Source organism: Pelophylax lessonae (assembly GCF_965119305.1).
Source record: "Pelophylax lessonae genome assembly, chromosome: 9".
Taxonomy (NCBI): domain Eukaryota; kingdom Metazoa; phylum Chordata; class Amphibia; order Anura; family Ranidae; genus Pelophylax; species Pelophylax lessonae.
In genome coordinates, this window is record NC_138776.1 from 260,920,722 (window position 1) to 260,945,882 (window position 25,161).

General features: G+C 46.5%; 3 protein-coding genes across 3 annotated transcripts in view; all 3 read left to right on the forward strand.

Moving 5' to 3' along the window:
- Window positions 1–25,161, forward strand: part of LOC309564419 (uncharacterized protein) — a gene marked incomplete at its 3' end in the record, with an annotated part of 909,898 nt that overhangs the window by 414,974 nt on the left and 469,763 nt on the right.
- Window positions 1–25,161, forward strand: part of LOC309563477 (uncharacterized protein) — a gene marked incomplete at its 5' end in the record, with an annotated part of 99,647 nt that overhangs the window by 53,263 nt on the left and 21,223 nt on the right. Inside the window, 6 exon segments of the mRNA XM_082267870.1 lie at window positions 9,219–9,436; window positions 10,195–10,268; window positions 15,937–16,056; window positions 16,692–16,790; window positions 16,877–16,940; window positions 17,057–17,154. Coding sequence (XP_082123996.1) covers window positions 9,219–9,436; window positions 10,195–10,268; window positions 15,937–16,056; window positions 16,692–16,790; window positions 16,877–16,940; window positions 17,057–17,154 — 673 coding nt within the window.
- LOC309563478 (uncharacterized protein) overlaps window positions 1–25,161 on the forward strand; it is a gene marked incomplete at its 3' end in the record, with an annotated part of 79,608 nt that overhangs the window by 41,930 nt on the left and 12,517 nt on the right. The gene's annotated exons all lie outside the window — the stretch shown is intronic.

The following is a 25,161-nucleotide window of genomic DNA, read 5'->3' on the forward strand; positions in this document are numbered from 1 at the left end:
GTTTTAGTAATAAACAACAGTTACTTATACACCAGAGCATTCATATAGGTGAGCATCTTAAGAGTGTGCGAGAAATGTACACTCACCGGGCACTTTATTATGTACACCTTGCTAGTACCGGGTTGAGCCCGCTTTTGCCTTCATTCTTCGTGGCATAGATGACGTTATATTGAGGAATGGAGATGGCCCAGAACTGGAGGGCATATTCCAGAGAGAATAAGTTGTTGTCTTTCCTCATAGCTGAGGTCCCCCAGTCTCATTATTATTTTTGTTGCCCTTCTCTGGACTCTCTCCAGTTCCAGCACATCCTTCCTGAGGACCGGTGCCCAGAACTGGACGGCATACTCCAGATGTGGCTGGACCAGAGTCTTGTAGAGTGGGAGAATTATTGTTTTTATCCCCTTTTTAATACATGCCAATATTCTGTTGGCTTTGCTTGCAGCAGCTTGGCGTCGCATGCCATTGCTGAGCTTGTCGTCTACTAGGACCCCCAGGTCCTTTTCCATCTTACATTCCCCCAGAGGTTCTCCCGCTGGCGAGTAACTTCCGTTCCTATTTTTTGCACCCAAATGCATTACTTTCCATTTTTCAACATTAAACCTCATTTGCCATGTAGTTGCCCGCCCCATTATTTTATTAAGGTCTTCTTGTAAGGTTTCCACATCCCATGCATTCTGAGATGGTATTCTGCACAACTTGGGTGTAACGAGTGGTTATTTGAGTTACTGTTCCCTTTCTATCATCTGGAACCAGTCTGCCCATTCTCCTCTGACCTTTGACATCAACGAGGCATTTTCCTCCACACAACTGCCTCTCACTGGATATTTTCTCTTTTCCCCACCATGCTCTGTAAACACGAGAGATGGCTGTGTGTGAAAATCCCAAAAATACTCCGACCAGCCCATCTGCCACCAACAACTATGCCATGTTCAAAGTCACTCAAATCACCTTTCTTCTCCATTCTGACGCTCAGTTTGAACTTCAGGAAGTCGCCTTCACCACGTCTAGATGCCTAAATGCATTGAGTTGCTGTTGTGTGATTGGCTGACTGATTAGCAATTTGTTTTACTAAGCAATTGAACACGTGTAACTAATAAAGTGGCCTGTGAGTGTATATCTATATGAAACAAGTGTTACTCAAGGACCAGCAAGTCACACAGGTGAGCGTCCTTTCTTATGCTCAGAGTGTGGAAAATGTTCTATTTCCAAAGAAGACTTATTTTACACACCTGAGAGCTTATACAGGTGAGCGTCCTTATTCATATCCAGAGTGCTGCCAACGTTTTAGCCAGAAAAGTAAACTTTTTACGCACCTAATAATTCATGCTGGTGAGCATAATTATTCTTGTTCGGAATGCGGGAAATGTTTCTCTATGAAACAACTCTTATGCAGCAGAGAAGTCACGTGGATGAGCGTCCTTTCCCATGTTCAGAGTGTGGATCTCAAAAAAATACTAGATAATTCACTCAGGCTATCCCCCTTTCCAAATTCAGGCTGTGGGGAAGATTTCTCTGGGAAAGAAAGCCTTGTTGGACACCAGGGAGGGATCTTTTGTTCAGAGTGTGGGAAATGTTTTATACCTGCATGTAATCTAATTAGGCATCAGAGAACACATACCTGGTGATTCTGTTAACAAATGTTCCATCCATAGAACAACTGCATGAATACGCAAATTCGTTTTTTTATGGGGTACATTCTGGCGACAAGTGCAGTCCATTGGGTTGATCCTCCAGCTGGCTACAGGTAGAGTAAATTGGGTTAAGTCTGTAGAATCCTTTAGGTTAAGTCTCCTGCTGGCTACAAGTAGAGTCCATTGGGTTGAGTCTGTAGAATCCATTGGGTTGGGTCTCCTGCTGGCTAAAAGTAGAGTCCATTGGGTTGAGTCTGTAGAATCCATTGGGTTGGGTCTCCTGCTGGCTATAGGTGGAGTCTATTGGGTTGGGTCTCCTTCTGGCTACAGGTAGAGTCCATTGGGTTGGGTCTCCTGCTGGCTACAGGTAGAGTCTATTGGGTTGAGTCTCCTGCTGGCTATAGGTGGAGTCTATTGGGTTGGGTCTTCTGCTGACTACAGGTAGAGTCTATTGGGTTGAGTCTCCTGCTGGCTACAGGTAGAGTCTATTGGGTTGAGTCTCCAGCTGGCTATAGGTAGAGTCTATTGGGTTGAGTCTCCAGCTGGCTACAGGTAGAGTCTATTGGGTTGAGTCTCCTTCTGGCTACAGGTAGAGTCCAATAAGTTGAGTCTGTAGAATCCATTGGGTTGAGTCTCCTGCTGGCTATAGGTAGAATCCATTGGGTTGAGTCTCCTCTTGGTTGTAGAGTCTATTTGGTTGAGTCCATTGAGTCTTCTGCTGGCTAAAGGTGGAGTCCATTGGATTGAATCTCCTGCTGGCTACAGGTAGTGTCGATTTGGGTTGAGTCTCCAGCTGGCTACAAGTGAAGTCCATTGGGTTGAGTCTCCAGCTGGCTACAGGTAGATTCCTTTGGGTTTAGTTTCTACAGGTAGAGTCCATTGGGTTGAGTCTCCTGCTGGCTACAGGTAGAGTTCATTTGGTTGAGTCTCCAGTTGGCTACAGGTGGAGCCCATTGGGTTGAGTCTCCTGCTGGCTACAGGTGGAGCCCATTGGGTTGAGTCTCCTGCTGGCTACAGGTGAAGTCCATTGGGTCTACTCTCCTGATGGTGGCTTCCTTTATGTTTTTTTTTTTTTTTTTTTTCAGGTTTTTGTGGTGACGTCTGTCTATTTCTGTTCTATCTTTCTTCCTGTCAGTATTGGAATGTCTTCTTTTTTTCTTTTTGCTTTCTCCATGATAAAAAAAGAAAATCCAGCAAATAGAATTGGAACCCTCATATGGGTAGGGAGACCTGGGAATTCTGGACATAAAAGTCCGCTGGCCTGAGTTTCCTGCTGGATTCCTTTTTTTTTTTCTTAGAAATTCTGTTGATGAGGTCTGTCTACTACAGTTCCTGCCTCTCTTCCTACCAACATGTGCCCCATGTAGACCCAGAAACTCTGGAGATATAAGTATACCAGGGGAACTTTTGTAATTCTATTATATTCAGATTCACAAGGGGAAGGATAAACCCAGATGGTGTACTTTGCTGTAAAGTATTAAGGGACATTTTTCAGAGTGTGATATGATCATTCTGGGCCTGCTGAGAATAAATTAGCAAGACAACAGCACTGACTGCTGGCTACAGGTAGAGTCCAATGAGTTGAGTCTGTAGAATCCATTGGGTTGAGTCTCCTGCTGGCTATAGGTAGAATCCATTGGGTTGAGTCTCCTTCTGGCTATAGGTAGAATCCATTGGGTTGAGTCTCCTCCTGGTTATAAGTAGAGGTCTATTTGGTTGAGTCCATTGGGTTGAGTGTTCTGCTGGCTAAAGGTGGAGTCCATTGTGTTGAGTCTCCTGCTGGCTACAGGTGGACTGCATTGGGTTGAGTCTCCAGCTGGCTGCAGGTAGAGTCCATTGGATTGAATCTCCTGCTGGCTAAAGGTAGTGTCTATTGGGTTGAGTCTCCAGCTGGCTACAAGTGAAGTCCATTGGGTTGAGTCTCCAGCTGGCTACAGGTAGATTCCATTGGGCTTAGTTTCTACAGGTAGAGTTCATTGGGTTGGGTCTCCTGCTGGCTACAGGTGGAGTCTATTGGGTTGGGTCTCCTGCTGGCTACAGGTGGAGTCCATTGGGTTGGGTCTCCTGCTGGCTACAGGTAGAGTCCATTGGGTTGGGTCTCCTTCTGGCTACAGGTAGAGTCCATTGGGTTGGGTCTCCTTCTGGCTACAGGTAGAGTCCATTGGGTTGGATCTCCTGCTGGCTACAGGTAGAGTCCATTGGGTTGGGTCTCCTGCTGGCTACAGGTAGAGTCCATTGGGTTTAGTCTCCTGCTGGCTACAGGTAGAGTCCATTGGGTTTATTCTCCTGTTGGCTACAGGTAGAGTCCATTGGGTTTATTCTCCTGTTGGCTACAGGTAGAGTCCATTGGGTTGAGTCTCCAACTGGCTACAGGTAGAGTCCATTGGGTTAAGTCTCCAGCTGGCTATACGTAGAGTCCATTGGGTTAAGTCTCCAGCTGGCTATACGTAGAGTCCATTGGGTTAAGTCTCCAGCTGGCTATACGTAGAGTCCATTGGGTTAAGTCTCCAGCTGGCTATACGTAGAGTCCATTGGGTTAAGTCTCCAGCTGGCTATACGTAGAGTCCATTGGGTTAAGACTCCAGCTGGCTATACGTAGAGTCCATTGGGTTAAGTCTCCAGCTGGCTATACGTAGAGTCCATTGGCTTAAGTCTCCAGCTGGCTATACGTAGAGTCCATTGGGTTAAGTCTCCAGCTGGCTATACGTAGAGTCCATTGGGTTAAGTCTCCAGCTGGCTATACGTAGAGTCCATTGGGTTAAGTCTCCAGCTGGCTATACGTAGAGTCCATTGGGTTGAATCTCCTGCTGGCTAAAGGTAGTGTCTATTGGGTTGAGTCTCCAGCTGGCTACAAGTGAAGTCCATTGGGTTGAGTCTCCAGCTGGCTACAGGTAGATTCCATTGGGTTTAGTTTCTACAGGTAGAGTTCATTGGGTTGGGTCTCCTGCTGGCTACAGATGGAGTCTATTGGGTTGGGTCTCCTGCTGGCTACAGATGGAGTCTATTGGGTTGGGTCTCCTGCTGGCTACAGATGGAGTCTATTGGGTTGGGTCTCCTGCTGGCTACAGGTGGAGTCTATTGGGTTGGGTCTCCTGCTGGCTACAGGTGGAGTCCATTTGGTTGGGTCTCCTACTGGTGTACTTTGCCGTAAAGTATTAAGGGACATTTTTCAGGGTGTTATATGATCATTCTGGGCCTGCTGAGAATAAATTAGCAAGACAACAGCACTGAACTGTGCTTATACGTGGGCAAACATGACAACACTCTGGCAATACGTGTTACAGCACATTGGCAACTGAAGGAAGGAGGTGGGCAGCAAAGACGGGGTAGCACACTGGCTGTGATGACAAAACATGGACAACCGTACCAACACACAGGCAACAAACAGGATTACATAGCCAAGAAAATTGTGGAATATCCAATCAGGATTTGTCTTTTCCCAATTAACTTTTTGAATAAGTTGCTATCTGCTGCAGCATGTCATTGCTCTTATTTTATTTATTTATATATATATTTTTTTGTACTGAGAGCTTGGTGTTTGTTTGTCCAGCCATCCAACGTAAAATAAATTTGATGTCATTTTTGTACTTCAGTTATACAAGATTTGATTTACATTCAGTCTGTTTCATTGTATTTTATTCAGCACGTGTCTATAAAAATAAATGTGAAAGTTCTACACTTGCCAATATTCTGTCCGGAGTCTATTCTTGTTTGTTCTTTTTTTTTTTTTTTTTAGGGTGTTGCTACTATGAAGGGGGGTGAGTGAGAACAGTGCTTTGAAGGGGGGGTGATGGGTGATTGTGGGATTATGGGGGGGGGGGGGTGAGAACACTGCTATGAAGGGGTGGGGGAGGGGAACGGGTGGTGAGGACACTGCTATAAAGAGGGTGAGTGAGCTTTGTGCAGTGGCAGTATGGCCAATGAGGTCCACCCGAGGCGTGATTATTGCTAATTGAAAACTTTTCCCAATACCCCGCCATGATGACTTGAAATACAGTCAGCGCTGCCAATTTTTGAGAGTCTGAGGAGACTGCAAAAAAAATAAAGAGGGGGAGTGAGGACAGTGCTTTGAAGGGGGGGGGGGGTGGGGACACTATTAAATGGGGGGGTGAGGACACTGCTATGAAAGGATGGGGGGGGGAGTGAGGATGCTGCTATACAGAGGGTGAGTGAGGACAGTGCTTTTAAGGGGATGATGGGGAGGGGGGGGGGGTGAGGACAGTGCACTGAAGGAGTTAAGGACACTGCTATGAAAGGGGGGGCAGGGGGTGGGGACACTGCTATAAAAGGGTGGGGGGAGTAAGGGGGGTAAATGTGGACTGCTTTGAAGAGGGGTGAAATGGGGGGGGGGGGGTGTGAGGACAGTGCTCTGAAGGAGGGTGAATGGGAGGGAGGGTGAGAACAGTGCTCTGAAGGGGGTGAGGACACTGCTACGAAAGGGTGGGGTAGGGGTCAGGGGGTTAGGACACTGCTATGAAAGGGTGGGGTGGGGGCAAGGTGTGAGGACACTGCTATTAAGGGTTTGGGGGGGAGATGGGGTGAGGACACTGCAATGAAAGAGGGTTGGGTGAGGATACTGCTATGAAAGAGTGGGGAGAGAGGGGGAGTAAGGATGCTGCTATGAAGGGGGGTAAATGAGGACTGTGTTGAAGAGGGGTGAAATGGGGGGGGGGGGGGTGAGGACAGTGCTCTGAAGGGGGTGAGGACACTGCTATGAAAGGTTAGGGTGGGGGGGGGGCAGGGGGTGAGGACACTGCTACGAAAGGGTGGGGTGGGGGGCAGAGGGTTAGGACACTGCTATTAAAGGGTGGGGGCAGGGGGTGAGGACACTGCTATTCAGGGCTTGGGGGGGGAGACGGGTTGAGGACACTGCAACAAAGGGGTGGGGTGCAGGGGGTTAGGACACTGCTACGAAAGGGTGGGGTTGGAGGCAGGGGGTGAGGACAGTGCTATGAAAGGGTGGGGTTGGAGGCAGGGGGTGAGGACACTGCTATGAAAGGGTGGGGGTAAAGGGGGAGTGAGGACAGTGCTTTGAAGGGGGGTGAATGGGGGGGGGGGGTGATAACAGTGCTCTGAAGGGGCATCAACTGACATCTTTTGGAAAAATCACATTTCGTATCCTCAAAGTAGAATGGCTCCAGAATTAGAAGGAGGAATAAAGCGAGAAGAGGAGGAAATGATCCTGGAGAGGCCACTCGTGTTATTGTATTTGGCATGCAGAATTATACTGATCATACGATTATGACTGAAAATGTTTATATTCACATCGGTGAGGTTGCCTTGTATCTGAGGGGTTGGTAACCTGGGCCATTAGAGTATGGAGAACAGATCGTGCTCCAGTAAGACCTTTCAACATTGGACCACTCTCTAGGTTCTGGGGGATACTTTGACCATCTTTCTTTTCCCAATGAGAGGATCATCATCTTGGACTCAGTTGTATGCTTTAGAAAAAAAAGACATCTACCATAGAGGTATGGTGCCGAGGTGCTCATTTAATATAGATTGTTTTTTAATAGGCTGTGGTGCGCAAAAATTGAAACACCCAAGTGTACACAAAAAGTAAAGGTGTGTCTCATGTCCACCCCCTAAAGGAGTAGGACCTTACCCCAACCCCCCTGGGTGCAAAGCTTCTGACAGGGGCCAGGCTCAACTTAGTCCACCTAGCCAAAAGGCCTGGTGGACCCTTCTCCTCATGGTCAGCCTAAGCTGACCAACAAGTACTTGGTGAGGGTCTCTCCCGAATAAAGACACCCCCGTCCCCAGGGTAGGCCAGAGGACCCGCACCCTCCATCCTAGTGAGAAAAGAAACAGACAAAATTACAATTAACAAACATGAGAGAAGAATAAATAAATAGTGCCAGGCTAGGCCCTGAGGACCAGACTTAACCAAAAGGCCTAACCCAAGAAACGCAGTACAGAAAAGGCATAAGGGCCATGCCCATATGCTCAATCCTCACAGTGGATTTCCCACTCCCAAGTGATACTAATAACACCTGTGGGGCAACCAACTCCCAGGGGGCACAGCACCGTGGTATCTCTGTCTTTCCAGCCCAAGGCCAGACAAGGTAGACCCAATCAAATCAGGAGGCACTGGGTCTAGTCTTCCTGTGTGAGAACCCAGGGTGCTGGAACAACCCTCTCAGGTGGCCAGGAGTGGGCCTGTACAGCAAGGTGCCGTGACAAGAAGACTGAGGGAGCCTGAGGAACCTGTGGTCGTGGAGACATCTGCTAATCACGACGGAGCTGCTGAAGTGTAACCGGGTGGCCTAGCATTTGCTGTTGTTGCTTGTTGGAGAAGGACCCATGTGTGGGAAATCTGTGGTTTTGAACTTTGCTTTTGCCTTTTTCAATAAAAGCACGATCCTACTTACAGTCGCTCAGCTCCTCTAAGTCTAACCACCCCATATCTCACATTATATATAGGTTTATTAACAGTTACTTAAACAGTCCAGCTGTCGGTGGCACTGTTGGCTCTCCTGGCTCGACAGGGTGCCAGGCAGGAAATTCTCAGCTAAACGGTGATGGCCCACAAGCGAATGCAGTCACAGTTTGGGTAGTGGTTGTCATCCTACAATAGTAGGCAGTGGCGATTCCTCCATCCATGCTGCCTAGCTTGGATGGAGAAATCTACATTTGTATGCCTTGCCTGCAGGCTGAACCAAAAAAAAACTAACAGATCCCTCCATCTACGCTATACAGCGTGGATGGACAAATCTCCCCTAAGGCATTGTATTCTGACCACTGGATGACGTGAGTGAAGACGGATGTACATTGTGGGACATTTTTTTTGTAATAAAGGACTTGTCAAAAAATGTTTTTAATTACACCGGAGTTGGGGTACTATGTACCCCTAATTTATTCTCATGGGGGCCTGGTATCTGGGGGGCTCTGTATTTTTAAAGTGGGCTTCCCTGCTCTGATAATCCCCCAGCCCTCAGACCCCCATAACCACCAGGCTAGGGTTGTGAGGAGGAGGCCCCTGATCTCATCAACATAACGTTACCTCATGTTGACGGCATGTAGGCTGGTATGTTTTTCAGGAGGTGGAGGGGTGCATGCTTGTCGCCCACCTTTCCAGGCCCGTGAGGCTGCATACTCCAACAAGAGTCTGGTAGGATTTTTGGAGAGACCTTATGCTTTTTTCTTGATTTTTGCATGGGATTCCCTTCCTAAAACCCATACCAGACTTGATACTCGCATCCAATTCACATGTCAGGAGACTGTTACCAGCTAACACAGCTCCGGGACAGCTGCGGAGCGCATTGAAGGAAATTTGTGTGTGTCTTCTGGTCCATTTCATGTCCAAATTCAGACAGGGTGAATGAGATGTACCGGACCTCCTGCAATCCAGTGTGAACCCAACCTCAAATTCATACCAGATCTGAAGGACCTGTTATAAAACATGCTCCTTTGTTTACTTGGGTTGGTATTCTCTTCACCTATGTGATAAAGAGGAGTAACACGGCTCAGGTGGGTCTGTATCCACAGTCCATGGTTGGGTGCTGAACCCCATCTCGCCACCGCCAACAAAGAGATGTACCGGACCTCCTGCAATCCAGTGTGAACCCAACCTTAAATTCATACCAGATCTGAAGGACCTGTTATAAATCATGCTCCTTTGTTTACTTGGCTCGGTATTCTCTTCACCTATGTGATAAAGAGTAGTCACACGGCTCAGGTGGGTCTGTATCCACAGTCCATGGTTGGTGCTGAACCCCGGCTCGCCACCGCCAACAAAGTATATGAAGGAATTGGTCGCACACCACCAGGAAACTTGATAGAGAAGAAGTTCTTTATTCCTGCAGGTACAGCAGAATGGAAATGGTAGACGCGTTTCGCACGAACTCAACGTACTTGTATTCTCTTCACCTATACCAGACCCTTTTCCTAAAAGAGATTGATATAGATGGTAATGGGAGACACCCACATATAAAAATGGGGGATAGGGATGACATTGTTGCCCTAATATAGCTATGTGACCTCCCCCCCATCCCTTTGCTTATGTTGTTGGAGATTCCGGGGAATGTAAGTGAATAAGCCCCTTTAAAACAAATAGAAAATCAACACAAACAGTGCATTTGCCCTGCTTCATTAATGCTTCAAAAATGCATAAAAGCATAAAAAAACGCATTTTAAAGCATTAGGCGCTTTAATATGTGTTACTAATCAATACAAGTGTCAACAGTCCCTTAGTAAACCCTCATCAGCTCTAATGAACTCCTACCTTCCTAGTTATTATTATTTATTGTTTTGTTATTTTTTTTTTCTTTGTTTCTATTTTTTTTTTTTTTCATTAATATCCTATTTTACTTTTATCTTTTTTCTTTTTTTGTCTTTTACAAAACGGAAAATGTAAAATATTGGCAACACAGAACTGTTGTTACATGTACCAAGCAATGAGTCAAAAGTAACAAATAATTGTAAATGTTATTGTTGAAATTGTTAAATTAAAATTCCAATAAAAATGTAAACATAAAAAAAAAAAGAAATAGGGTGCGAAGAAGCGATGTTAGGCAAGGACAGGAAGTGAGGTCTGGCACACAGGAAGTGATGTAAGATGCAGACAGGAAGTTCCGGGTCAGAGGTCAGTTGAGAGGAAGTAGAGTGAAGACATTGTTGGAATTGGCAGCAGAGAAGGTAATAAGAAATTGTTTTCTTTTTTACATCCATCAAGTCAATCCTTTTCCTTTATCCTGCCTCCTATACACCAATATATATCCAACTGACCATCCAGAGCCTCTGGTTTATAGACCGGATACATCCTAAATATAGAACCATTTATCCAACTGTCCATCCAGAGCCTCTGGTTTATAGACCGGATACATCCTAAATATAGAACCATTTATCCAACTGTCCATCCAGAGCCTCTGGTTTATAGACCAGATACATCCTAAATATAGAACCATTTATCCAACTGTCCATCCAGAGCCTCTGGTTTATAGACCGGATACATCCTAAGTATAGAACCATTTATCCAACTGTCCATCCAGAGCCTCTGGTTTATAGACCGGATACATCCTAAATATAGAACCATTTATCCAACTGTCCATCCAGAGCCTCTGGTTTATAGAACGGATACATCCTAAATATAGAACCATTTATCCAACCGTCCATCCAGAGCCTCTGGTTTATAGACCGGATACATCCTAAATATAGAACCATTTATCCAACCGTCCATCCAGAGCCTCTGGTTTATAGACCGGATACATCCTAAATATAGAACCATTTATCCAACTGTCCATCCAGAGCCTCTGGTTTATAGACCAGATACATCCTAAATATAGAACCATTTGTCCAACTGTCCATCCAGAGCCTCTGGTTTGTAGACCGGATACATCCTAAATATAGAACCATTTCTCCAGCTGTCCATCCAGAACCTCTGGTTTATAGACCAGATACATCCTAAATATATGTGAATGAGCCCCTTTAAAACAGATAGAAAATCAACACACAGGGCATTTGTCCAGCTTCATTAACACATCAAAAACGCGTGATGAAAGCATTAGGCATTTTCCTATGTGTTACTAATCAATGCACGTGTAAACAAGCTCTTAGTATCTCCTCCTCAGCTCTAATTATCTCCTCCCTCCCTAGATATTATTTTATGTTGTTTTTCTATTTGTTTCTCTTTTTTTTTACCATTATTTTTATGATTTATATAGCGCCAACAGTTTGCACAGCTCTTTACAATATGAGGGAAGACAATACAGTTACAATACAATTCAATACAGGAGGAATCAGAGGGCCCTGCTCGTTAGAGCTTACAATCTAGAAGGGAGGGTCAAGTGAAACGGAAGGCAATAACTGTGGGGGATGAGCTGATGGAGAAAATGGAAGTACAGTTGTTAGTTGTGGGCAGGCTTCTCTGAAGAGGAGGTTAGGTGTGGGTAGGATAGGCTTCTCTGAAGAGGAGGGTTTTAAGGGATCGTCTAACAGCTAATAGAGTAGGAGATAATCGGACAGGTTGGGGTAAGGAGTTCCATAGGATTGGAGAGGCTCTGGAAAAGTCCTGGAGGTGAGTATGGGAGGAGGTGACGAGGGAGCTAGAGAGCAGGAGGTTTTGAGAGGAACAAAGAGAGCGATTAGGTTGGTATTTTGAGACTAGGCTAGAGATGTAGCTGGGGGCTAAGCTGTGGATGGCTTTGTAAGATGTTGTAAGTATTTTGAATTTAATTTGTTTTGTGGGCGGAAGTCAGTGGAGGGCTTGACAGAGAGAAGCGGCGGACACTGAGCGATTGGTAAGGTGAATGAGTCTGGCAGCAGCATTCATGATGGACTGAAGGGGGAGGAGCCTATGTAGAGGTAAGCCAATGAGAAGGGAATTGCAGTAGTCGAGTCACGAAATGGCCAGGGAATGAACTAGGAGCTTTGTTGTGTCATTGGTTAGAAAGGGGCGTATTTTGGAGATGTTGCGGAGGTTGTGGCGTCAAGATGTGGACAGTGATTGGATGTGGGGCTTGAAGGAGAGTTCAGAGTCCAGGACAACATCTAGGACCTTGGCATGCGGGGATGGGCTGATAGTAATGCCATCGATATTGACAGAGAGATCAGGGGAAGGGGTACGTGGTGGAGGAAAAATTATAAGCTCGGTTTTGGATGGATTGAGTTTGAGGAAGTGGTGAGACATCCAGACTGATATATCTGATAGTAAATTAGTGATACGGGAGGAGACTGAGGGAGAGAGCTGAGGGGTGGATAAATAGATTTGGGTATCGTCAGCATAGAGATGGTATTGGAAGCCTTGGGAGGCTATCAGCTGACCCAGAGAGGAGGTGTAGATTGAAAATATGAGAGGTCCAAGAACAGAGCATTGGGGGACCCCAACAAAGAAAGGAAGAGGAGAGGAGGAAGTAGAATTGTAGGTAACGCTAAAGGTGCGGTTGGATAAGTAGGAAGAGAACCAGTGAAGAGTACAGTCACGGAGACCAAAGGCATAGAGTTTTTTGAGGAGGGGATGGTCAACCGTATCAAAGGCAGCAGAAAGGAGTACAGAATAGTGTCCATTGGTTTTGGCCGTTAGTAGATCGTTTGTTAGTTTTAGGAGAGCAGTTTCTGTGGAGTGTTGAGGTCCAAATCCAGACTGAAGGGGATCAAGAAGGCTATTCTCGGCAAGGTGGTTGCTCAGTCGGTTGTAGACTATACGTTCAAGGAGTTTGGATAAAAACGGGAGCAAGGAGATAGGGCGTAGGTTGTTAAGGTTGGTTGGGTCCAGTGAGGGCTTTTTAAGTATGGGGCTGTCTAGTGTATGTTTTAGAACAGGGGTCTTCAAACTTTGGCCCTCCAGTTGTTCAGGAACTACAATTCCCATCATATCTAGTCATGTCTGTGCATGTCCGAGTTTTACAATGCCTCATGGGATGTGTAGTTCTGCAACAGCTGGAGGGCCGTAGTTTGAGGATCCTTGTTTTAGAGAGTTGGGGAAGATGCCAGAAGAGAGGGAGAGATTGAAGATGTGGGTTCGAGAGCGTAGAATAGAGCCAGAGGGTGAACGTAGCATTTGCGAGGAAACAGGATCCAGAGGGCAGGTGGTTAGCCTTGACGTTAGCAAGTAGTTTAGTAACCTCGTCTATAGTGGCGGGGTTGAATGAGAGGAGTAGTGATTGTGCCTGTGGGCATGAAGTGTAAAGCGTGGAAGGTATCTGAACAGCAGAGATCTCCTCACGAATTGTATCAATTTTCTGTTTGAAGTGGTTGGCGATCTCCTTGGCAGTGATTGAGTTAGTGGGTGGAGGACGAAGTAGAGAATTGAAGGTAGAGAAGAGTTGATGGGAATGGGATGATAAATTGGTAATGAGAGTGATAAAATAGGTCTACTTGGCAGTGTGGAGACTGGGATTGTATTTTTGGAGGGCAGATTTATATTGGTTGAAATCTTACTGAGACCTAGTCTTACATCATAGGAGCTCAAGAGCACGGCTATGCTTTTTCAGACTTCTAGTGTTATCTGTTCGCCATGGTTGAAGGTGTCGGGGCCTGATTCGGTGTGTGGGGAGGGGGGCCAGAGTGTCCAGGGAGGGTGACAGTGAAGTGTTGTAGACAGAAGTGGCTAGGTTGGTGCAGGACAGGGGTGCGATTTTGTCATAGAGGTGGTCGGTAGCAGAGTAGAGAAGAGAAGGGTTGAGATGTCGTAGGTTTCTACAGGAAACTGTAAGGCAGTTAGAGTTGGAGGAGAGGGAGAGATTGAAACAAATAAGGTAGTGATCGGAGAGAGGGAAAGGATAGTTTGAGAGGTTGTACGGAGTGGATAGGTGGGAGAAAACAAGGTCAAGGATTTTACCTTCAGAGTGAGTAGAAGCATGTATCCATTGCTTCAGGTCAAAGGAGGAGGTTAGACTGAGAAGTTTGGAAGTGGCGGGAGTCTTCGTATTAATAGGGATACATTTTTTTTACCTTCAGGGTCCATTCACACTAGCGCGACTTGTCAGGCGACTTGGTCGCCTGACAAGTCGCGGTCGGTCGCTCGCCATTGAATAGTACAGGACCCGTTCTAATAGGAGCGACACAAGTCGCTCTGACTTAGAAAAAGGGTCCTGTACTACTTTGGGGCGACCTGGAGGCGACTTGCATTGACTTCAATTATATGAAGTCCGTGCAAGTCGCCCCGAGGTCGCGGTGCACGCTGTGCACCGCGACTTCACAGGTCGCCCCAGTAAGTCGTGTCGCGCCAGTGTGAATGGGCGCTTACTCATTCTGTTGGATTTTAGTGTTTCTGTTTATTGTTAGTGAAATTAACACACAAATTGGTTGCAAAGAAGTGATATTAGGTAAGGACAGGAAGTGAGGTCATGCACAAAGGAAGTGATGTAAGATGCAGACAGGAAGTTCCGGGTCAGAGGTCAGTTGGGAGGAAGTAGAGTGAAGAAATTGTTGGAAATGGCAGCCGAGGAGGTAATAAGATATTCTTTTCTTTTTTACAGCATCATTTCATTCTTATTCCTTTATCCTGCATCTTATACACAAATATATACTGTATACATATTATTATTGCTGTGTATATATTGTTTATATTTTTTGTAGACCAGATACATCCTAAATATAGAGCCATTTATCCAACTGTCCATCCAGAGCCTCTGGTTTATAGACCGGATACATCCTAAATATAGAACCATTTATCCAACTGTCCATCCAGAGCCTCTGGTTTATAGACCGGATACATCCTAAATATAGAACCATTTATCCAACTGTCCATCCAGAGCCTCTGGTTTATAGACCGGATACATGATAAATATAGAACCATTTATCCAACTGTCCATCCAGAGCCTCTGGTTTATAGACCGGATACATCCTAAATATAGAACCATTTATCCAACTGTCCATCCAGAGCCTCTGGTTTATAGACCAGATACATCCTAAATATAGAACCATTTATCCAACTGTCCATCCAGAGCCTCTGGTTTATAGACCAGATACATCCTAAATATAGAACCATTTAGCCAACTGTCCATCCAGAGCCTCTGGTTTATAGACCGGATACATCCTAAATATAGAACCATTTATCCAACTGTCCATCCAGAGCCTCTGGTTTATAGACCGGATACATCCTAAATATAGAACCATTTATCCAACTGTCCATCCAGAGCCTCTGGTTTATAGACTGGATACATCCTAAATATAGAACCATTTATCCAACTGTCCATCCAGAGCCTCTGGTTTATAGTCCAGAAACATCCTAAATATAGAACCATTTATTCAACTGCCTATGATTGGATGTCAAACATTGCTCAACTATGAGGTTTTATCCCCTCTCAATCACAAGTGTAAACGAGTCCTAATAGGAAACTCAACAGATGATCAAACCCAGGTTGATAAATGAGTTGAATTGAGAGGACCAAATCTTTAAGAAGCCCCATTATGTCCACTAGGGTATGCCCTTGCCTAATTCCATGCACCTGCCTTATTCAATCTCAGAAAAAAGGGGCCATTATACAGTTTTTGTAGTATTTCGATGCAAAATAATGTAAGAAAGTGTAATGCATTAACTGGAGAAGGAGCTGGGAGTTCACTAATTTCTTTATTCTTAATGTTAAACAACCGAGGGCCGTAAACTAGGAGTAAGAGGGCTGCATGCCCCATAGAACACTTGGTTGACGTGCCTGATCTATCACTTCTATGCAAACCTAAAGAAAAGTTCTGGTTTGAGTTGCACTTAAAAGGTCATCCTTAGTTATCCTTTGGATCATTGAAATATGGAACCTGTATTATACTATAGCTAGAGGTCCAAGAGAGACCTATGGGAGGTTTGGAGAAGCATTGTGGACATTAATCATTCCACAGTCCTAATAATTATCATTTTTTTTGTTGACAGGAAGGAGTGTCCTCTTTAGGTTACATGGCCAATTCAACAAGCATGGACAAAGACCAACGCCAATTGGCTGAGAGCGTATTGAACCTTACCCTGGAGATCGTCTACCTGCTGACCGAAGAGGTGAGGAGAATTCTGTGAGATCACATGACATCACTCTTATCTCTATTAATAAAACACAGACCTGACCGGAGAGGTGAGGAGGATTCTGGGAGGTCACATGACATCATTCTTATCTCTATTAATAAAACACAGACCTGACCCGAGAGGTGAGGAGGATTCTGGGAGATCACATGACATCACTCTTATCTCTATTAATAAAACACAGACCTGACCGGAGAGGTGAGGAGGATTCTGGGAGGTCACATGACATCACTCTTATCTCTATTAATAAAACACAGACCTGACCAGAGAGGTGAGGAGGATTCTGGGAGATCACATGACATCACTCTTATCTCTATTAATAAAACACAGACCTGACCGGAGAGGTGAGGAGGATTCTGGGAGGTCACATGACATCACTCTTATCTCTATTAATAAAACACAGACCTGACCAGAGAGGTGAGGAGGATTCTGGGAGGTCACATGACATCACTCTTATCTCTATTAATAAAACACAGAGCTGACCGGAGAGGTGAGGAGGATTCTGGGAGGTCACATGACATCACTCTTATCTCTATTAATAAAACACAGAGCTGACCGGAGAGGTGAGGAAGATTCTGGGAAGTCCTGAGTAATTCTTTTCTCCATTTACTCAGGTATCCATCACAACAGCTCCACTTCTCTGCTTGACACCCAAGAGAAAAGAGAATATTCTAAATGCCACTAAAGTCATCATTCAGCTGCTGACGGGAGAGGTGAGCGGTGCTGGGAATTCTGGGACATTATCCAGTAACAGACAAGGGATGTGTCTGGATGGTGACTGTATCATTGTGTGTTTCAGGTTCCTATAAGGTGTCAAGATGTCTCTTTCTCCATGGAGGATCTTCCGCCCCTCACATCACCGGGTAAGAGGAGACTTTATTGTAAAGGAGAGAGCAGTACGGAGGGTCCACCTAGATCCCCCATCATCTGATAAACACATAGAAACAATGTATTCAGTCAGTGTGTGTGTTTCCTACAGATGGATCCAGTAAAAAAAAAAGACCAAATAGACGTCCCCGTCCCGTGTTGTCCCGGGATTCCACACAGGAGGATCACACCATTCCTCACCGTGATCAGGTAGGTGGGAGTGGGCATATAGACCTAAAAAAAAATAATATTTTTGCACTTAATGTGAAATCTTTTCCTTGGAATCCTGTGAGGAACACAGGAAGAGTAGAATTCATAACCATAATCCAGCCCACGTCTCTAATTGTCATGCCTCAGTTTAAGGTACAAACAATTCTTAAATCCAAGAATTAAAGAAGCAGGGCCCATGTCTTTCAATAGACAGAGATTTTACTGTAAATACGAAGATCCTTTTTCCTTTATCATCCTGCGACTGACTGTGCTCTGCGGCTGACTGTGCTCTGCGACTGACTGTGCTCTGCGACTGACTGTGCTCTGCGACTGACTGTGCTCTGCGACTGACTGTGCTCTTCGACTGACTGTGCTCTTCGACTGACTGTGCTCTGCGACTGACTGTGCTCTGCGACTGACTGTGCTCTGCGACTGCTCTGCAACTGCGACTGACCGGTCTGTGGACTTTACCCTGATCAGCAAGGGATTTGCTCACAGGTCCCCTGCGGAGAACAAAAACATTCCTTCCAGGGAATGGCTTGGTGAGAAATCATGTGCCACAGGTTTGCGGTAATCCTCTTCTTTGTGTTCTTTAATGGCATGTCCATGTGGATTCATTCTTGTATGTCATTTCTGTTTTGTCTCACCAATGTGACATACCCTGTTGCACTTGCTGCCTTGAATAAGGTACACCACATTAGTGAAGATCAAGGGCTGACTGGCAACTTTTGGAGGAGAGCCTCTAGTCGGGACACGAAGCCGGCTTCTGCTTGGACATAGCATACACCATCCATGCTGCGCCGGGTCCTTGTCCTCATTCCTCACTCAGTAGGACACCAGCGGGGACTTTTTACTCCTTTTCACTAGTCAGCCTTTAGTCGTGTCAGTGGCGGAAGCGGCGCTGCCTTTTTACGGGGCATCAGAGTGGCCTCCAGGCCCCATTGCCCACCCCTGGCCCAGTCTGCTCCTGGTGGAGATGCAGCTGTATAATCCTTGTTGGGATCCACCTCCTTTCCTTCTCCTCTGTTTGATATCGGCTCTGGGCTGTCTGCTCTTCCCCTCTTCCTTTCACGTCAGACCAATTCTCTTACAGACAGCCTCGATCTGCACACTGTGTAGCTGCCTTCCATGCTGCACAGCCGTTCCTATCTGAGATATAATTATAGGTCGGAAATGCAGCATGGAAGGCAGCTACACAGTGTGCAGATCGAGGCTGTCTGTAAGAGAATTGGTCTGATGTGAGAGGAGGAGGGGAAGCTCAGGCAGCCCAGAGCCAACATCAAACAGAGGAGAAGGAAAGGGGGTGGATCCCGACAAGATTGTCGGCATTGGAATCCGGAGGAAACTGCAGCCCCTCCCACAGGTATTTTAACTCGATTTTAACAGAAAGGGTGCACTTCTCAGAGGGTTGGAAAGATTTTTATGTATTAGCAGCTCACAGAGAATAGGATGAAGCTTGAAAAAAAAGGAAAACCATACTTCTATTTTAAAAGAGAAGTATGGGAATTGTTTTTACTTTAGAATCATACTTGGCTAGGTGGATGTCCCCTGCCGGCTCTAATGCTGAGAACCGAGTGATCAGACACTGCCGATCGCTCAGTTCTCACAGCTCCTGGTGACTGTCAGTCACCGCTCTCTGCTCTACCCCTCCAGTGCTCACTGGAGCGCTGGGCTGTGGAGGGGGAGTAGCCAGGTCAGGCTCTCAGCGGCTGGGTGCTGATGCCCGCTGTTTGCTGAAAACAGGTCACAGGAGTGCAGAATGAAGGACAATCGCTGTGTTGAGGACACACATCCAGTGCTGTATTTTGGCCTAGGCCAACAAGGCCCAGGCCTAGGGCAGCACTTTGCAGGGGGGCAGCAAAAAAGCCACCCCCACCACCTGAGACTCTATTGGCCACTGGTTGCTAGAACCACCTCTCTCACCCCCCTTTCTCACTCTCTCACCCCTCCTCTCTCTCTCCCTCCCTCTCACCTCCCTCTCTTTCTCACCCCCTCTCTCTCTATCATCCCCCTCTCTCTCTCTCTCTCGCTCTCATTTCCATCTCTCATCCCCCCTCTCTCACCCCCCCTCACTCTCTCGCTCATCCCCTCTCTCTCTCTAGCTCACCCCCCCCCTGTCTCACTCATCCCCCCTGTCTCTCTCTCATCCCCCCTCTCTCTCTCTCACCCCCCCTCTCTCTCTCATCCCCCTCTCTCTCTCTATCATTCCCCCCTCTCTCTCTCTCCCTCCCTCACCCAACCCCTCTCTCTCTCTCTCTCTCTCTCTCTCTTTCATCCCCCCTCTCTTTCCCTCCCTCACCCACCCCCCTCTCTCTCTCCCTCACCCACCCTCTCTCTCCCACCCCCTCTCACCCCCCCTCTCGTGAGATCTCAGGGGTTCATGCTGGGACTTGTAGTCCTTCAATTTTGGAGGAAGACACATCCGTTAAAAAAGGAGTGGGGAAAATTTACATGGGGAGGGCGCCCAAATTTAAGTCTTGCCTAGGGCAGCACAAAACCAAAATACACCACTGCACACATCGAGGGCATTCTTCTAAGTGATCTCTTGCTCCTCTTTTACAAAACTGTTCTGTCATCTTTGGGGTTCAGGGTGAAGAACCGAAAGAACTCGACCTCAAGAGTAAAGAGGAAGAAGAAGAGACGTTGGTGAGTGGAGATCAGCAGTCTATGGAGGAGGGGGAGATGACTTTGAAAAGTAAACCGGAGTCTCCTCTGCTTATAGACACAAGTAAGTAATGCAGAAACGGGTCACAATTTCATTTACTCGAGTGTAAGCCGACTTTATCAGCGTGTTTTTTTATGCTGAAAAAGCCCCCCTTGAGTCACGGTCTCCCTTACCTGTTCTCCGATCAGTGCGCACGTGCCGCCGCCGCTCCGGAAAGCCCCCACACGTTCGGCTATTCTCGGGCAGACGGCGCATGCGCAGTGACGTGTCGGCGCCAGCGGCGCCATTTTTAAATGTAAGGCGCCTCACCGAAAGGTAAGTGAGACTCCTCCACAGCCCCTGCATCTCCTCAGGAGATGCAGTGCTGCGGGCATGGAGAGATAGGTGGCACTGGTGGGCTCTGATAGGGGGCACTAATATGCTGCACTGATGGGCACTGATAGGTGGCATTGATATGCGGCACTGATGAGCACTGATAGGTGGCACTGGTGAGGCGGCACTGATGAGTTTGCACTAATATGCTTCACTGATAGGTGGCACTGATGGGGGGCACTGATAGGCAACACTGATGGGCACTGATGAGGAGGCACTAATATTCTGCACTAGTGGGCACAGATAGGTGGCACTGGTGAGGCAGCACTAAAGGTCACTGATTAGGTAGCACTGATGAGGAGGCACTAATATATGCTTTACTGATAGGTGGCACTGATAGGCGACACTGATGGGTACTGATAGGTGACACTGATGGGCACCGATGGGCGACACTGACGGGCACTGGTGGCACTGATAGGCGACACTGATGGGCACTGATGGATACTGATAGGTGACACTGATGGGCACTGATTTGCGACACTGATGGACACTGATAGGCGGCACTGATTGGTGGCACTGATGGGCGACACTGATGGGCACTGATAGGCGACACTGATGGATACTGATAGGTGACACTGATGGGCACTGATTTGCAACACTGATGGGCACTGATTGGTGGCACTGATGGGCGACACTAATGGATACTGATAGGTGACACTGATGGGCACTGATAGGCGACACTGATGGGCACTAATAGGCGGCACTGATTGGTGGCACTGATGGGCGACACTGATGGGCACTGATAGGCGACACTGATGGGCCTTAATAGGCAAAACTGATGAGCACTGATGGGTGACACTGAGGGGCACCGATAGGCGACACTGATGGGCACCGATAGGCGGCACTGATGGGCACCAATAGGCGGCACTGATGGGCACCAATAGGCGGCACTGATGGGCACCAATAGGCGGCACTGATGGGCACCAATAGGCGACACTGATCGGCACTGATAGGCGACACTGATTGGTGGTACTGATAGGCGACACTGATGGGTACTGATAGGCGACACTGATGGGCACTGATAGGCGGCACTGATTGGTGGCACTAATGGGCACTGAATGGTGTCACTGATGGGCACTGCTGGGGCTGTACTGATGATCAGTGCCCTGATTACCTGTACTGCCTCCCCTGATGCCGCTGATCAGCTCTCCTCTCCTCACTCTCTGTCAGTGTGTGGTGAGGAGAGCCGATAAACGGCACCTCCCACATTTCCTTGTGACCGGCTGTGATTGGCCACCGCTGATCACATGGGTAAAGAGCCACGTCATCGGGGTTGCGCCGTGCCCCATATGACGTCGTCTGTAAAGGAGAGCCGCGACACTCCGCCCTCATTGGACGGTGGGCGGGCAGGGAGTGTTTACAATACACCGATGATAAAAATGATGGACCCTTCATTTCTTTGTAACAGTTTTCATTGGGGGGAGGGGTGAAATGCTGGTTTCCCGCACTGTATGCTTGCACCGCGTTGGAGGAGTGATTTGTGAGTGTGGGGGATGGGGAATCGGTTCTATAAGTCAGTAAAGGAATTGTTTCCTGACAGGTGGATGCTACGCCCAGAACGTCTCTGAGGAACAACTCACGTCGTCTTCTTCTCCTCCCAAAGAATCTTCCGCCGCCCACCAAGGAGGCGCTTCGTGGTCACCCGGGAAACCTTTCACTAAAAACCCCGCAGGTGTCGGGTCTTATCCATGCTCCGAGTGCGGGAAATGCTTCGTTCAAAAAGGAGACCTTCAAATCCACCAGAGAGTCCACACGGGGGAGCGTCCTTTTACGTGTTTGGATTGCGGGAAATGCTTCGCCGTTAAATATCGCCTGATTAGCCACCAGAGAATACACACCGGCGAGCAGCCTTTTTCCTGCCAAGAGTGCGGGAGACGTTTCTCCCAGATATCCAACCTTCGCAGGCACCAGAGAGGCCACGCCGGCATGCGTCCTTATATATGTGTAGAGTGCGGGCAAAGTTTCACCGATAAAAGAAACCTCCTTACCCACCAGAGAAAACACCAACCTTTTCCGTGTCTAAAGTGCGGGAAACTTTTCGTTCGCATAAAAGAGCTTCTTAAACATCAGGAAGTCCACGCGGATGAGCTTCCCTTATAGTGCGGAAGAATGTTAGAGAAGAAGCCTTTTCCCACACCAGAAAAATTCACACAGGTGACCCAACTTCTTTTTTTTTTTTTTTTATGTTTTTGCGTGCGGAAAATGTTTCATTCATCAGAAAAGACATCTTATTCACATGAGAAGTCACACGGATGAGCAACCTTATTCATGTCTAGTGTGCGGGAAATGCTTCATTTTACAAAAGTAAGCTTCTAACATACCAAATATTTCATTCAGAGTGATGAGTATCCCTATTTGTGGTCAGAGTGCGGGAAAGGTTTCAGTTCGAAAAGAAGCCTTTTCCCACACCAGAAGATAAGCGACCAACATTTTTTTTTTTTTCTCATGTTTTTGGGTGTGGAAAATGTTTCATTCATCAGTAAAGACATCTTATATACCAGAGAAACCTTATTATTTGTGTCCAGTGTGCGGGAAATGTTTTATTTTAACAAAAGTAAGCTTCTAACACAGCAGATATTCCATAGTGATGAGCATCCTTATTCTTAGAGTGCGGGAAGTGTTTCATTCTTCAGTAAGGACATCTTATACACCTGCGAAGCCACACGGATGAGCAAACGTATTCATAGCCAGGGTGCGGGAAATGTTTCATTCATCAGTTAGGACATTTCATACTCCAGAGAAACCACACGGGTCGGCAACCTTATTCACGGCCAATGTGCGGGAAATGTTTTATTTACAAAAGTAAGGTTCTAACACTCTAGATAGTTCAGAGTGATGAGCATCTTCATTCTTGGTCAGAGTGCGGGAAATGTTTCAGATCGAAAGAGGCCTTTTCCTACACCAGAAGATAGGCGACCAACCTTTTTTTTTTTTTTTTCATGTTTTTGAGTGCGGGAAATGTTTCATCAGTAAAGACATCTCTTACACCTGAGAAGCCACACGGGTCAGCAACCTTATTCACGTCCAGTGTGCGGGAAATGTTTTATTTACAAAAGTAAGGTTCTAACATACCAGATATTTCAGAGTAATGAGCATCCTTATTCTTGGGTCAGAGTGCGGGAAATGTTTCATTAATCAGTAAAGACTTCTTAAAGACCCGAGATACCACACAGGTCGGCAACCTTATTCACGGCCAGTGTGCGGGAAATGCTTTATTTAACAAAAGTAAGGTTCGAACACAGTAGATATTTCAGAGTGATGAGCATCCCTATTCTTGGTCAGAGTGCGGGAAGTGTTTCATTCCTCAGTAAAGACATCTCTTACACCTGAGAAGCCACACGGGTCAGCAACCTTATTCACGTCCAGTGTGCGGGAAATGCTTTATTTAACAAAAGTAAGGTTCGAACACCGCAGATATTTCAGAGTGATGAGCATCCTTATTTTTGGTCAGAGTGCGGGAAAGGTTTCAGTTCGAAAATAAGCCTTTTCCCACACCAGAAGATATCACACAGGTGACCAACCTTTTTTTTTTTTTTTCTCTCATGTTTTTGAGTGTGGAAAATGTTTCATTCGTTAGTAAAGACATCTTATATACCAGAGAAACCTTATTCACGGCCAGAGTGCGGGAAATGTTTTATTTAACTAAAGTAAGCTTCTGACACAGCAGATATTTCAGAGTGAAGAGCATCCCTATTCTTGGTCAGAGTGCGGGAAATGTTTAATTCATCAGTGAATACATCTCTTACACATGAGAAGCCACACGGGTCAGCAACCTTATTCACGTCCAGTGTGCGGGAAATGCTTTATTTACAAAAGTAAGCTTCTAACATACCAGATATTTCAGAGTGATGAGCATCCTTATTCTTAGAGTGCGGGAAATGTTTCATTAATCAGTAAAGACATCTTATACACCCGAGAAGCCACATGGATGAGTAACCGTATTCTGGGTGCGGGAAATGTTTTATTCATCAGTTAGGACATTTCATACACCATAGAAACCACACGGGTCAGCAACCTTATTCACGGCCAGTGTGCGGGAAATGTTTTATTTACAAAAGTAAGGTTCTAACACTCTAGATAGTTCAGAGTGATGAGTATCCCTATTCTTGGTAAGAGTGCGGGAAATGTTTCATTCATCAGTAAAGACATCTTATATGCCAGAGAAACCCTATTCACGTCCAGGGTGCGGAAATGTTTTATTTAACAAAAGTACGCTTCTAACACCGCAGATATTTCAGAGTGATGAGCATCCCTATTCTTGGTCAGAGTGCGGGAAATGTTTCAGTTAGAAAAGAAGCCTTTTCCCACACCAGAAGATATCGCATAGGTGACCAATCTTTGTTTCGTTCATCAGTAAGGACATCTTATACACCAGAGAAACCTTATTCACGGCCAGTGTGCGGGAAATGTTTTATTTGACAAAAGTAAGCTTCTAACACCGCAGATATCTCAGAGCGATGAGCATCCCTGTTCTTGGTCAGAGTGCGGGAAATGTTTCTTTATGAAGCAACACCTGGACATGCATGGATTAAATTTTGGCCAGCTCAGCAAGGACCGGACGAATTTTGTGTGGGCAGGCTGGTTGTACAGAAGGCAACCTGTGACAGCCAATCACGGCAGCCACATGATCATAAACCCCGCCCTGCCCCGCCTCCTAGCATCTTAAACCCTTTAACCACTTCTGGACCGCCCACCGTGTATTTATGGCGGTATTTTGACGTTAAATACCAGAGTTATGGCAGCAGATAGCTTCCGTAACCCCGGTATTTTTTTAAACGGCGGGCAGTCCGCTTTAATATAAGGGTGGTCCCAGCGGTGGACTCGCCGTAGGATCACCTTTATGGGCGGAAGGAGAGGTGCCCCCAACCTTTGTGAATAGTCCCGCAACTTTGTGGGACCTGTGAGGCATCCTAGAAGTTTGCAGGTGGAGGAGAACTTCCGGTGGAATCGTCACGGTGATTCAACCGGAA